A 15,000-nucleotide genomic window follows, 5' to 3' on the forward strand; every position below is an offset into this window, starting at 1 on the left:
CGAGAGAATCACACCCTGCCCAAATCACATGTAAAAGCCTGGCGTGTCAAACAATATTGTAAGGAACCATTGTAAGGGCTATTATAAAAGCCATTGTAAGAGGTATTCTAAGAGCCATTGTAGGAGCCATCGTGAAGAACGTAGTCTTGAGGGATTCAACTTGGATTAGAATGTCATTCTCATTCTGTTGCATGTGGTGACACAAGCATTAAGGTTTGGTTCATGGAGACGCAAACTTGGTGGGGATAACATGTCACTTAGTGGGGATAACATGTCACTTAGTGGGGATAACATGTCACTCGTGTCAGCGGCAGAATGCATAGAAGAGTCAAGCCACTAGACCGACCTCGCCACTTTCCCTAATGAACTCTGGGCGTAACCTAACACTGTGACCTCAAACCTCCACCAACCATAACACACAGCGATCGCCACATCTCAAAGCGATCTTTCGACGGCCCCGACAAATTCTTTGGGATTCCACTGCAAAACATACAGCGAATCGGATCAATGAAGAGAGGAGCCCGTGGAGCGAGTTCTGCGAGTTCTGCGAGTTCTGCGGTGCGCACCTAGGGTCGATTCTAGGTCCGTCCCAGCAGGCATGCAGAGAGCCGCGCTGAAAGAAGCGAGAGATCGCGGTTCTCATGAAGGGAGGAATTAACTAGGATTGCCTTGGCTCACCGCTCTCTGAGCCTACTGAGGGAATAGTAAGCTACACAGGCATAATGAGGACTGCTTTAATTTGAACTCAGATTCAAAAGGTTCAGAGGAGAGTTGATTCTCTGGCTTGAAATGGTTATTTTCACCCTTCAGTTTTCTAGACACCTCCAACATATGTTTTTGATGTGAAGGCAGATATTACATTTATAGAATACCTCTTCTTCTTCTTCTACAGTTGAATATGTACCGATAGACCAGGGATCATCAACTAGGGGGGGGGGGGGCACCAGTTGCTATAGACACTGAGGTGTTCTACACACGACTCTAGGGAAATGGGCTGAACACAATAACAATGTTCCAATTCTCAGCATTAGAGAGTGTTTCATTTGAAACCTACCCTAAATCTAATGTAATAACGTGAGCATTGCTTTTTAATTTTATATACACCTATATCTCGAGGATTGGTCCATTTTGATTCAGTAATAAAGTAGCCATTGTTGACCCAAATATAATCTTTAAATTGATCTATTTCTGCACCTGAGAGGCATAGAATATGTAAATATAAATCTGGAATAACTCATTTAAAAAACTAAGATGACAAAAAGAAAAGCATTTGAAAAGTTTTCTTTGCGTTCTCTGTGAATCTTTGTTTCGAGAGATTGACTAAAAGCTTTGCCGGGATCAGTCCTGTTTTGCATCAGTCTGTCTGCCTCAGCAATGATTTCCTCAAGCAAGGTCGGTAGCCTCCGCTTGAAATCAGCTAGATTAAACTCAAATCCTAGATCAATGTCTGCTATTTCGGTGTGGAAGGAGTGCTAATTCTACTGTGTTAAGAGTGATTGACCTTGTACGATCCACAGGGATGGGAAAGATTTAGGTAAAATTTAATAAAATGTAGTTTATTTGAAAACCTGACTGAAAATACTTTCACAGATATAGGGAATGTTGAGGGAATTGACACATTTCGATCGTTGCAACAGGATTTGAAATTGTAGTCCATAATGTACCTTGGTTAGGCTATTAGCTGGACAAAAGTAGGCTACATGAAAAGTGCAATACTGTTAATATAACCATGTGTTAGTGCGGGTTTTCAGTGAATTATGTAAATCACAAAGCTCATCTGCATTTCCTACAGCGCAGGAAAATTCAGAGCAACAAAAGACAGATCAAATTAAGATCCTAAGTCCGTACGTTCCTATCACATGTTTTCAGAAGTGCAGATGCCCAGAGATGTATTTAGGTATTCTTAACAGTGGCTATCACGTGTATTTAGCAACACATATTATAAACATTAAAAACACTGTCAGACCGGGCTGTGTTTGAGCTTGATGAGGGCATGGCACTTACGTTCAAGGCATTCTTGGCAGCTTCTGCCTCTGATCGGCTGTCAAAGCTGACAAACCCCACTGGCTGGAGAGACACAACAGGCGAGACAAAAACAGACAGAACAAAGGAAAGAAACAGGGTTTTAGGCATAATACTGACTCGGCACTTCTCTGTCTGAGTGACATATACATGTTTTTTTTCTCTCTCTCTCTCTCTCTCTCTCTCTCTCTCTCTCTCTCTCTCTCTCTCTCTCTCTCTCTCTCTCTCTCTCTCTCTCTCTCTCTCTCTCTCTCTCTCTCTGTCTCTCTCTCTCTCTCTCTCTCTCTCTCTCTCTCTCTCTCTCTCTCTCTCTCTCTCTCTCTCTCCTCTGTCTCTCTCTCTCTCTCTCTCTCTCTCTCTCTCTCTCTCTCTCTCTCTCTCTCTCTCTCTGTTATAACCATGGCGACAGAGAGATCTAGAGGCCTGCAGTGTGGAGTCCACCAAGAGTTCAACATTCACTGGATGGTGCATAGCTCCCTATGCCTGTATAAGGGCAATGGGCCAGCAAGTACGCGTGAAAGAAAGAGAAACAGAGAGAGGGAGGGAGGAAAGAAGAGGGGGGGAGAGAGAAAGAGGGAGAGAGGGAGGGAGGGAAAAGAGGGGGAGGGAGGGAGGAAAGAAGAGGGGAGAGAGAAAGAGGGAGAGAGGGAGAGAGGAAAGAAGAGGGGGAGAGAGAAAGAGGGAGAGAGGGAGAGAGGAAAGAAGAGGGGGAGAGAGAAAGAGGGAGAGACTGAGGGAGGAAAGAAGAGGGGGAGAGAGAAAGAGGGAGAGAGGGAGGGAGGGAAAGACAGAAGGAGGAAGTCACTTGTTTACGAACTCTCCGAACAGGCTTGTCATCTATTGTAGAAGCATAAATGCCTGTTCTGTGTTTCTTTCACCAAAACATTAGTGCATGTGTTACATTTTCTGTGACTTCACTTTTGTTTAGGAGAGAGGTGTGAGCGAAAGGCATTAACAATGTTTAGGAGAGAGGTGTGAGCAAAAGGCTTGAACAATGCAGTACTGGTTTGGAATCAAAATACATAAACATGCAGTACTGGTTTGGAATCAAAAGACACAAACGTGAGGTACTGGTTTGGAATCAAAAGACATAAACATGAGGTACTGGTTTGGAATCAAAATACATAAACATGCAGTACTGGTTTGGAATCAAAAGACACAAACATGAGGTACTGGTTTGGAATAGGAAGGTCTCTATGCAGAAAACAATTTTTGGCTATGAACACGGGAGACACTTTTTCATAGATTCCTGAACACAAACATCAGAGGGGAAGAGAGAAGAAAAGAGACATTGAGAGATAGAGAGAGAGAGAGATAGAGAGAGAGAGAGAGAGAGAGAGAGAGAGAGAGAGAGAGAGAGAGAGAGAGAGAGAGAGAGAGAGAGAGGGGGGGGGAGGAGAGAGAGAGAGAGAGAGAGAGAGAGAGAGAGGGGAGAGAGAGAGAGAGAGAGAGAGAGAGACAGAGAGAGAAGAGAGAGAGAGAGAGAGAGAGAGAGAGAGAGAGAGAGAGAGAGAGAGAGAGAGAGAGAGAGAGAGAGAGACGTCAGAAAGTGTAACGGGTATAAAAATAGAACAGCCAGAGATCTTGCTATATATGGAGATGGCTGTGTTCTCTGTAGGAATGATTGATTTACATTAGCACTGTCATTACCATTAGTCAGGAAGGATCAACTCACAGTGCAGTGAACACAGAACATGGGAGAGGCATTCAAAACAAAGCCTTGAGTCCGTTTACTGTATGAGGCATCACATGACATCTGGCATGAGGCAAATAAGTAAGTCCTCAAAATACTGACAACTGAAGAGGAAATTAATATGTTGTAGGATTACTCACACCTTCTACTTAAAGCAAAAGGCAGCTTTCCGTTTGCTGATACTGTCCATGAGGAATCTCTATCACCATAACCCCGTTTTAATGAATGTGTTATCTCTTTATGGGACACAATGTGATTTGGAATGAAGTACATCGACATAAGCTCCACTACCTAGCTCTCCAAGTGGACAGACGCCAGCCCAAGCTCATTTTCAGCCACCTTCGGGAGTGAAAAGATACCGTCAGAGAATCGTTATTGTCAAAACATTCGCTTTGACACCTCAAATTTCTTTCCATCTCCCTTCCCCCTTGAACGTCCCACTAGAGTGTCTGCAAGCGTGCTATCTGAGAGCCGACGGCAAACATTAGCCAAAGCTACAGCTACTATTAGCCAAAGCTACAGCTACTATTAGCCAAAGCTACAGCTACTATTAGCCAAAGCTACAGCTACTATTAGCCAAAGCTACAGCTACTATTAGCCAAAGCTACAGCTACTATTAGCCAAAGCTACAGCTACTATTAGCCAAAGCTACAGCTACTATTGCTGGGGTTTACACAAAACATTTTTTAGTCATTTAGCAGACGCTCTTATCCAGAGCGACTTACAGTTAGTGAGTGCAAACATTTTTCATACTGGCCCCCATGCGGGAATCGAACCCACAACCCTGGCGTTGCAAGCACCATGCTCTACCAACTGAGCTACAGGTGGCATAATACATAACGTTAATACAGTTACAGAACTGTATAAAAAAAATAAAAAACATAAAAAAAAAATCTATATTTATTACAAATACCTAGTATTAATAGACAGGTAAAGAACTACATAAATGTAAAATAAGAACGCAAACTTTCATATTCTTATGCCTTTTAGCAATTCATGCAACATGTACTCATAATAACGGCTACACTGCAGTCATCCATTTTGTTACAGTTGCAGGTCCGGACCCTAGAACCAGTTGTTCTGTAAACACTAGCGAGAATCTCACAACATTACGAACCACCCGTGTCTTTGGTTCACCCGTTTTGACGTCAATACGCGGTCCTCTGTAGCTCAGCTGGTAGAGCATGGCGCTTGTAACGCCAGGGTAGTGGGTTTGATCCCCGGGACCACCCATATGTAAAAAAATGACCGTAAGTCGCTTTGGATAAAAACGTCTGCTAAAAGGCATATTATTATTATAATAATGTGATTCATAGATGCTACTGAATGCAAGTGCAACGAAAACAACAATGGAAATGCAACAATTCCTCAAGCTAAGGCTTCAACCACAGTTTTCACTATACAGTAGCAATCAATAGCTACAGGTGGACTTTCCTCCGCGCTAAGGCTTCAATTTAACCCTTCACCTCAGCAACCATGTTGGAGTGTCCTCCGCGCTAAGGCTTCAATTTAATATTTCACCTCAGGCAACCATGTTGGAGTGTCCTCCAGCTAATGTTTCAATTTAACCCTTCACTTTAGCTACATATGTGGACTTTTAGTGATCCATCACTCCACTCCTCACCATTATCATCAGATGGGCTTCACGTCCTCCTCCCTGTCTAGTGCATAGACACGAACTAAACCAAACATTTGCAGTGTTACAGTCTACCACCCATAAAGGGTTAACTGAGATACAGTGTAACGTGATACAGTCTACCACCCATAAAGGGTTAACTGAGATATAGCGTAACGTGATACAGTCTACCACCCATAAAGGGTTAACTGGTGTATATATTACGTGGCCTTTGGACTTATTCATAAAAAAGTCCCCTTGATATAGTTTCCTCCAGTTCTCTTATGGAGGTTCCTCCAGTTCTCATAAACTTGTTTTGCATTTGCAATTTAATTCCCCGCAACAACCTCACACCCACCAGCATCCACCAGTCACACACAAAATAAGAATAAACTTTCATACACTTTCAATAAAACGTTGCTCTACTAGCCAACATCAGCAAGATGACCAGACTGCCACATCATAAGGAGCAGGCATCCTTACTCTACTGAGGCTTTGCTTACAATTGCTTTCTCCGAGCAGGCCCTGATATCTTGATGCCAAGGGCACATCTTATCTTGAACTTTAAACCAAACACCAGATGTGCTCAGGAGGGCGAAGCTACAGTTATTTAGGTCAGTGCCGTTGTGCTGTGATGTGCTGGTTTATTTCTTGTTTTAAACTACACTGAAACAGCCTGCTGAGGGACTGAGCCATGTCTAACCTACACTGAAACAGCCTGCTGAGGGACTGAGCCATGTCTAACCTACACTGAAACAGCCTGCTGAGGGACTGAGCCATGTCTAACCTACACTGAAACAGCCTGTTCACTCATTCGTTACACCGTGTGGAAAAATGATGTATTTTTTACATACCTGTTTTGAGGTGAGTTTTATCAATGATCCCTCATAACCCTAAAAAAAAAGACCAAGACAAATTGTTATCATAAACAGCAATATTATTGAAAAACAGCAAGAAAATGTATAAGTATATACTCTATTTGATGTTATGATAGGATTCAACATGACAGTATATACTCTATTTGATGTTATGATAGTATTCAACATGACAGTATATACTCTATTTGATGTTATGATAGTATTCAACATGACAGTATATACTCTATTTGATGTTATGATAGTTTTCAACATGACAGTGATGGTTCTTCTCGTAAAACAAAAAGATGTCAATGTGACATTAATGGACTTGGCATATGGTGTCAATAAAAACATGTAAATGTGTATTAATTTACGTATTTTGGAGCAAAGTCTCATTAAATGCCTGAGCGTGTTTGTGTTACTGGTCGTTGGCTAGTCGTGAAAACGACACGTAGATGCCCCCCCCTTTGGTTTTACCTGATTAGCCTAAATGTACTGCTTTAAACACTTACATGATATACCATTTCAATGTACATACAAACGCATGATCTAAGCGCCATATCAACTGCTCAAGGTAGAACATGCATAGTTCCTGTGCCATTAAAAATGCTTGATTATATTCTGTAACTACACTGACAATGTTTATCCACCTCGAAACTACTATTTTTTTGGGAGACAACTGGTATTTTTCCATGATTACAGGTTTTCCCACATGAATTAGTTTTGATTGAATTCCAGGTTGAGGAATGCGTGCAGTTTTCCATTGCCATTTATTTCCTCATGATTAATGGAGGCCTATTGACGGAGCCTGTTTGAACAGAGGCCCTATCAATAGTTTCATATCATCCATTTAATGCGTACAAACCTTAAATGGTCTAAACAGGAGATACAGCTCTCGCGGCTTTATATCCAGAGGTAGTCCGCTGACAAATAGCGTCCGGACCTAAAGAGGAGGAAATGAGAGAGAGAGAGAGAGAGAGAGAGAGAGAGAGAGAGAGAGAGAGAGAGAGAGAGAGAGAGAGAGAGAGAGAGAGAGAGAGAGAGAGAGAGGGAGAGAGAGAGAGAGAGGGAGAGAGAGAGAAAGGAGAGAGAGAGAGAGAGAGAGAGAGAGAGAGAGAGAGAGAGAGAGAGAGAGAGAGAGAGAGAGAGAGAGAGAGAGAGAGAGAGAGAGAGAGAGAGAGAGAGAGAGGGAGAGAGAGAGAGAGAGAGGGAGAGAGAGAGAGGGAGAGAGAGAGAGAGAGAGAGGGAGAGAGAGAGAGAGAGAGGGAGAAGAGAGAGAGAGAGAGAGAGAGAGAGAGAGAGAGAGAGAGAGAGAGAGAGAGAGAGAGAGAGAGAGAGAGAGAGAGAGAGAGAGAGAGAGAGAGAGACGTTCATGTATTTTTCATTAACTTCAGTAATTATAATAGCTCCCGTACCTGACAGATGATGTAGGACATTGAAACAGAGAAATGGAGTCTGAAATGGTCTGATAAGCGTAGTGATTCAGTAACTTACGTATGGGGAACAAGTATGTGAAATACACTTGAAGCCAAGGTAAATACCATTGAAATATAATACACACAACCGATATGAGCCTCACTTAACTCCATCATCCCTCCCTCCCTCCCTCCCTCCCTCCCTCCCTCCCTCCTCCCTCCCTCCCTCCCTCCCTCCCTCCCTCCATCCCTCCCTCCACAACACACACTTTCCTTTGTAAGCATACGACGTTTTCTCTATGTAAGCTGAGTTTTATGGCCGTCCTCCCCAGCAGTTTTTTATTTTACCTTCTGTTTTATGTTTCAACTTTTCAACTCGGGAGATGTGAGCTGTGAAAGTCCTGCATTACGATGTATACGTCAGCTTAGAATGAAGTGAGGAATTCTGATCCTGGTCTTCTCTGCAAGGGGGGGGGGGTTAACTATGAAAAACAACATGAGAATGATGACTACTGTTGAGGCTTCTTTCTCATACAGTGATGCTCTGGGAACTGATAGGCTCAGAGATCGGTTCAGGGATGGGATTGGTTACAGTGGTGCTCTGGGAACTGATAGGCTCAGAGATCGGTTCAGGGATGGGATTGGTTACAGTGGTGCTCTGGGAACTGATGGCTCAGAGATCGGTTCAGGGATGGGATTGGTTACAGCACATGGGAAGTGACCCAGCGGGCAAAACTGGTTGCGATGACGTCATGGTCTTTTTTTTTTTACGTTGCCGTCATGTCATCATGAAAAAAAAAGGAGACGTATTTACCAGAAGTGACGTCACTAAACTAATTTAGGGGTGGCTGAGTGGAAACGTATAGGATAAGTGGGGTTTTAGTGGAACTTAGCAGGGGAAGGATATCTATGAGCTAAACATCTCTTGTTGACTGTGCAGTGAATCAAAACCAGTGCTCTTCATTGGTACAAGGATGTAGGACATGAAGGGTACGAACTGTGTCCCTACATGGGGAAGAACAGGGGGTTCATATATTCAACTAACAATGTCAAATGTTATTTTTTTTGTGTTCAATGTCCAAGCTAAGAACACACACATTTTGTCCAGTGTCAACAAATGTGCAATATAACCTCTTCTACCAGGCCTCATGTGGATACTTACTATATATACTACATCATTGATATCCCTGGTGAATTTGCTAGCAAAGACCACTTTCCAAATTAAAATAATCCTTTTCAGTGTTATTTTTTTTACACCTGCCGGACGCATTTACTAAGACAACCACATGCCACATTATATCAGCTTGCGAGCCGAACTTGGCACGCAGGCCTTTAGTTTAAGACCCCGGATTCTAAGTAAAAGCTGTTGAAGTAGATCTGCATTTAGCCATGTAAAAATTCAGAGGAGTGTGGATTTCACAACTCACCATTTAGCACAACAGGATCTGAACAGATGAAGCGATAAAACATCCATCCAAAGCAACGTGAAACCCTGCACCGATGCCAAAACTGCACCAACACAAACAGAGAAGCCTAGCAACTCCAGTGCTGGCAAGCCAAACCGCCAGCTGGCTAATTTAACCTCTATGACCTCCTCACTTTAGCCCTTATCTTACCTGAGCCAAGCCAACTCTACAGATCTGTCACTGGTGTTTGTCAACGGCAGGTTGGCTTAAATAAATGTGTGTCGGAGCTGCACTGGAACACCAGGTAGTGACAAGGGCAATTGCTGACAGGCAGTAAGGACTGTAAAACTGGAAGACAATGAGTGAGAAAGTAGACAAAGAAAAAAACAGTAATAATAATAAGGGTAGTGGAGATCCCATGAAAGTCTACTCAGGTGCCTAAATACTGTGGTGAGGCAAAACTGAGAGTTTGGCAAATGTTCAAGACATTCCAAAAGTTAATTGAGTTATTTGGACCTTTCAACTAACTTATTTCCGGGTTGACAATTTATGGTCTTTTGCCATGTGTTCATTCTCATCAATTGAGAAAGATTTGACTCCATTACTAAGCTACTGAACCGAACTGCTGTGGGTTTAAACCCTAACAACTCCATTACTAGGCTACTGAACCGAACTGCTGTGGGTTTAAACCCTAACAACTCCATTACTAGGCTACTGAACCGAACTGCTGTGGGTTTAACCCGAACTGCTGTGGATTTAAACCCTAACAACTCCATTACTAGACTACTGAAACAAACTGTTGTGGGTTTAAACCCTAACAACTCCATTACTAAGCTACTGAACCGAACTGCTGTGGGTTTAAACCCTAACAACTCCATTACTAAGCTACTGAACCAAACTGCTGTGGGTGTAAACCCTAACAACTCCATTACTAAGCTATGGAACCGAACTGCTGTGGGTTTAAATCCTAACAACTCCATTACTAAGCTATGGAACCGAACTGCTGTGGGTTTAAACCCTAACAACTCCATTACTAAGCTACTGAACCGAACTGCTGTGGGTTTAAACCCTAACAACTCCATTACTAGGCTACTGAACCGAACTGCTGTGGGTTTAAACCCTAACAACTCCATTACTAAGCTACTGAACCGAACTGCTGTGGGTTTAAACCCTAACAACTCCATTACTAGGCTACTGAACCGAGCTGCTGTGGGTTTAAACCCTAACAACTCCATTACTAAGCTACTGAACCGAACTGCTGTGGGTTTAAACCCTAACAACTCCATTACTAAGCTACTGAACCAAACTGCTGTGGGTGTAAACCCTAACAACTCCATTACTAAGCTATGGAACCGAACTGCTGTGGGTTTAAATCCTAACAACTCCATTACTAAGCTACTGAACCGAACTGCTGTGGGTTTAAACCCTAACAACTCCATTACTAAGCTACTGAACCGAACTGCTGTGGGTTTAAACCCTAACAACTCCATTACTAGGCTACTGAACCGAACTGCTGTGGGTTTAAACCCTAACAACTCCATTACTAAGCTACTGAACCGAACTGCTGTGGGTTTAAATCCTAACAACTCCATTACTAAGCTACTGAACCGAGCTGCTGTGGGTTTAAACCCTAACAACTCCATTACTAGGCTACTGAACCGAACTGCTGTGGGTTTAAACCCTAACAACTCCATTACTAGGCTACTGAACCGAGCTGCTGTGGGTTTAAACCCTAACAACTCCATTACTAAGCTACTGAACCGAGCTGCTGTGGGTTTAAACCCTAACAACTCCATTACTAGGCTACTGAACCGAACTGCTGTGGGTTTAAACCCTAACAACTCCATTACTAGGCTACTGAACCGAGCTGCTGTGGGTTTAAACCCTAACAACCCCATTACTAAGCTACTGAACCGAACTGCTGTGGGTTTAAACCCTAACAACTCCATTATCAGGCTACTGAACCGAACTGCTGTGGGTTTAAACCCTAACAACTCCATTACTAAGCTACTGAACCGAACTGCTGTGGGTTTAAATCCTAACAACTCCATTACTAAGCTACTGAACCGAACTGCTGTGGGTTTAAACCCTAACAACTCCATTACTAAGCTACTGAACCGAACTCCTGTGGGTTTAAATCCTAACAACTCCATTATTAAGCTACTGAACCGAACTGCTGTGGGTTTAAACCCTAACAATTGCATTACTAGGCTACTGAACCGAACTGCTGTGGGTTTAAACCCTAACAACTCCATTACTAGGCTACTGAACCGAGCTGCTGTGGGTTTAAACCCTAACAACTCCATTACTAGGCTACTGAACCGAACTGCTGTGGGTTTAAACCCTAACAACTCCATTACCAGGCTACTGAAACACTGGACATGTCAAGACGAAGACTCCCAACATTGAGTCCACTATACAGACAGAACAATGGGACATTCCTAACTGAGTTGGACCATGCTCTACTGCACTCCAGTTGCTGACTTAGTATGACGTTAGTTATTGTGTTACATGATATATGCTGGAACAAGTCTGGTTTTGTGGTGCGTGTACTGTCGGATGTCAGACGACGCTCAAATGTGTTAACAGCTCTCCACACACATCTGCAATCGATTACCCCCCCCCCCCCCAAGAATACGATGAAAAGACATGGGTGTAAACATGTGTACTACCGTTTCCAGTGAGATATTACACCTCTACTATGCAGTAAACTGAATAGAAGGTTAAAGCAGTACTCCAACTAGACTCAGTGATTCTGAAGAAGAAAAAACGAAGATGATGAAAGTAACTGATATCCTGTATAACTCTCTACTTTCCTGCCATGCTTTAAAGACCCCCAATGCAGCCGTTTTTTTTATAGCAACATCAAATAATTTCTGGGTAACAATGAAGTACTTTACTGTAATAGTTTTCCATTCAAATTTATCAAATGTATCCCCCCCCAAAAAAAAATTGTCATTTTTTTTTTTTTCTCAAGCAACATTCTGCTAGGACTGTCTGGGAGTGGTCTGAGTAGGGGAGGGGGAAGTAGCAGTTTTAGGCAGAGAGGTTTGGAACTATCTTTTTTATTGGTCTATTAACCAATTTACCGCCTAGTGATGTCACCAGGCGGGCCCAAACTCCCGCCAATGCAAACAGGCTGATTAGAAGGTCCTATTGTATTTTCAACCCGCAAGTATCAGGAAATACCACTGATACATTTTTATAGTGTTCGTTTTATCAGCTGTTGTACAATATGATACAAGAAACAGGAAAAACTGAATTTTGACTGCACTGGGTCTTTAATTGATTTAAGCCATGTTTTAGAACATTCTCCGGAGTCACTGTGAGTTTTCCACCTGCATTCCCATAGTGCTGAGGTGCCCTGTTTCTGGCTTGGAATCATTGACCATTTATGGTGCTCTCATGCACACAAACCCGCTGAGCGTACTTCAATCAAAAACAGCAGACCCACCACCAGCCAGCTGAGAACTTCACAAAGTGCACACAGCGCCGTTACCTGGCAACAGTTAGCAAAGCTCGGTGCGCACCGGGCCAAAAACATCAAATCCTATTAAGGCCACCTTTGCTGTTTGTCCCGCGGGAGGAATGCATCTCTAATCAGCCCTCCATGATGCCTGTGAATGAAGTCATCACCTCAACTGTGATGGCCAAAGACAACTTTTGGGGGTCCCAGACCCACCTAAAGACAAAAAAAAACAAAAAAAAAAACATTGTGACTCCTAGAACACAGTCATCAACCCCAACTGTAGCCCTAACTAAGGAGATGTCAGACCATTTCCAAAACAATGGCCTTTGTTTTCACACAAAATAAAGGCTGATTTCAGAATCAATTACAACCGAATCCAAAGTAAACATACTCTTAAAAATGTCTAACATGATTAGCAATCATTATATTGAGGCTTGCAGTAAAAGCCTTTTCAGTAACAACACAGTTTGTTCCTAGAAAGAGAAATGTCTCAGCCATTCATGGTTCTTAATGAATTATTAATAAGAACTAATTTGTGACAGTTGTAAAGAGCTACTGATGAACAGCAAAATAAATAACCATCTGTTCAGACTTAGATAAATACTTTTATTCTGAGTTAGAAAAGTTTGGTAGAATTATAAAATGATCTGTCTGATCGTAATAACATTATATCTATGTAACCATTGATTGTTTCATAAGCAATTACAATATTAATAAATCAATTATTTCTTAATGTAAGGAATGCATCCTTTCTTGAAGTCAGAGATGCATGGCTTCAGATAGGTGTCAAGTTAATGCGCTTTTTTTTTTACCACCTGTTATTGTTCAAATGAGAGATATGACCTTGGAGTGTGAGTGGGATGAATATTATCTATGTTGGAGCCAAGTTCAGTAGATAGAGGACTTAGGTGTGGTAGGGAGAGATCTGGCCCTGGAGGTTAGACTTGGCATTGTGAGGTCTGATTGTGTGTGTGTGTGTGTGTGTGTGTGTGTGTGTGTGTGTGTGTGTGTGTGTGTGTGTGTGTGCTTATATTTGTCCTATTTCACACATGTGCAAGTGTGTATTAATACACGTGTGAATTGGAAAGCTTTAGATGTCATCTCAGTTGTCACTGTTCTCTGTTAACGTCAGTCTGCTTCATTCTCATAGTTTTTCCTACGGTTAAGAGAAACTGAAGGCCTTCTAAGTGTCAAACTCAAGATCAGGGGTCATAGCAAGGTTAACGTTTGGGTCAGGGGTTAACTGAGAGGTCAAATCCACGCAAAGTGTTTTCAACCAACAATCACTGCCTCACAAAGGTCTGAAAACGTTAAAAACAAGTAATTGAAGCCAGAGCAAATAACGAGTTGTCTTTAGGTGTTGTGTTCTCCTGGTCTTCCTCTCATCTAAACTGAGCCTTTAGGCTTCTTCATCTCCTGTCGATCAACCGCCGTCCTTCTTGAACCCAGTGACAGGCTGCGAGGGATCTTTTAACACGTCAAGAAGAAGGATACATTCACAGACTGTCAAGTAGATTGTCCGTTTTTGGACACATTTACAGCTGCCTCAGTATGCCTCTCCTATATCCTCCCCCGTCTCTGTGATAAGACCCTCCCCCCTCTCTGTGATAAGACCCTCCCCCCTCTCTGTGATAAGACCCCCCCCCCCTCTCTGTGATAAGACCCTCCCCCCCTCTCTGTGATAAGACCCTCCCCCCCTCTCTGTGATAAGACCCCCCCCCCCGCTCTGTGATAAGACCCTCCCCCCTCTCTGTGATAAGACCCTCCCCCCCTCTCTGTGATAAGACCCTCCCCCCTCTCTGTGATAAGACCCTCCCCCCTCTCTGTGATAAGACCCTCCCCCCTCTCTGTGATAAGACCCTCCCCCCCTCTCTGTGATAAGACCCTCCCCCCTCTCTGTGATAAGACCCTCCCCCCCTCTCTGTGATAAGACCCTCCCCCCTCTCTGTGATAAGACCCCCCCCCCTCTCTGTGATAAGACCCTCCCCCCTCTCTGTGATAAGACCCTCCCCCCTCTCTGTGATAAAACCCTCCCCCCTCTATGTGATAAGACCCTCCCCCCTCTCTGTGATAAGACCTTCTCCATAGGCTGACTTAACAGCATTCCAAAGACACTCATTAGGATTGGCTAATTGAGCCTTTCCCACAAATCCCTTTGTTACTGATCGCCCAACCCAAGTCGGTAAGGTATGAGCTAAACTGAACAGAAACCGAGAACAGTCACTATTGGTTAAGCTTAAAACTACAGAAGAAAATGACCCTTTAAAAGTTAACTCCTTTCAAGTGGAGCTGCCCCACCTCCTGAAACAAACCAATTTAACACCTGAGGGTAAGACACTCCCACTTAATACAATGATGGGAGAGACTAACCCTGGTTAGCTTGACTGACACACTGGCTAAAGGCTCATGGCTTTCAGCTGAGCAATCAGCAGTCAGCCTCACACATTCTGCCTGGCTGGGTCATCTCAGGGTCATCTGTTAAACACTCAGGGTCATCTCAGGGTCATCTGTTAAACACTCAGG

At 43.2% G+C, this 15,000-nt stretch overlaps 1 protein-coding gene across 1 annotated transcript in view; it reads right to left on the reverse strand.

The window, feature by feature from the left end:
* Positions 1–1,182: 1,182 nt before the first annotated feature.
* The window catches only part of LOC311132623 (RNA-binding protein with multiple splicing-like), a gene marked incomplete at its 3' end in the record, with an annotated part of 21,722 nt that continues 7,904 nt past the window's right edge, over positions 1,183–15,000 (reverse strand). Inside the window, exons 2-5 of the mRNA XM_084165869.1 lie at positions 7,053–7,130; positions 6,185–6,223; positions 2,005–2,067; positions 1,183–1,194 (exon numbers count right to left, since the gene is read on the reverse strand). Of these exons, the coding sequence (XP_084021995.1) occupies positions 1,183–1,194; positions 2,005–2,067; positions 6,185–6,223; positions 7,053–7,130 (192 nt within the window). The remainder of the gene's footprint in view (positions 1,195–2,004; positions 2,068–6,184; positions 6,224–7,052; positions 7,131–15,000) is intronic.

Source organism: Coregonus lavaretus, assembly GCF_964263955.1.
Source record: "Coregonus lavaretus genome assembly, chromosome: 7".
Classification (NCBI taxonomy): domain Eukaryota; kingdom Metazoa; phylum Chordata; class Actinopteri; order Salmoniformes; family Salmonidae; genus Coregonus; species Coregonus lavaretus.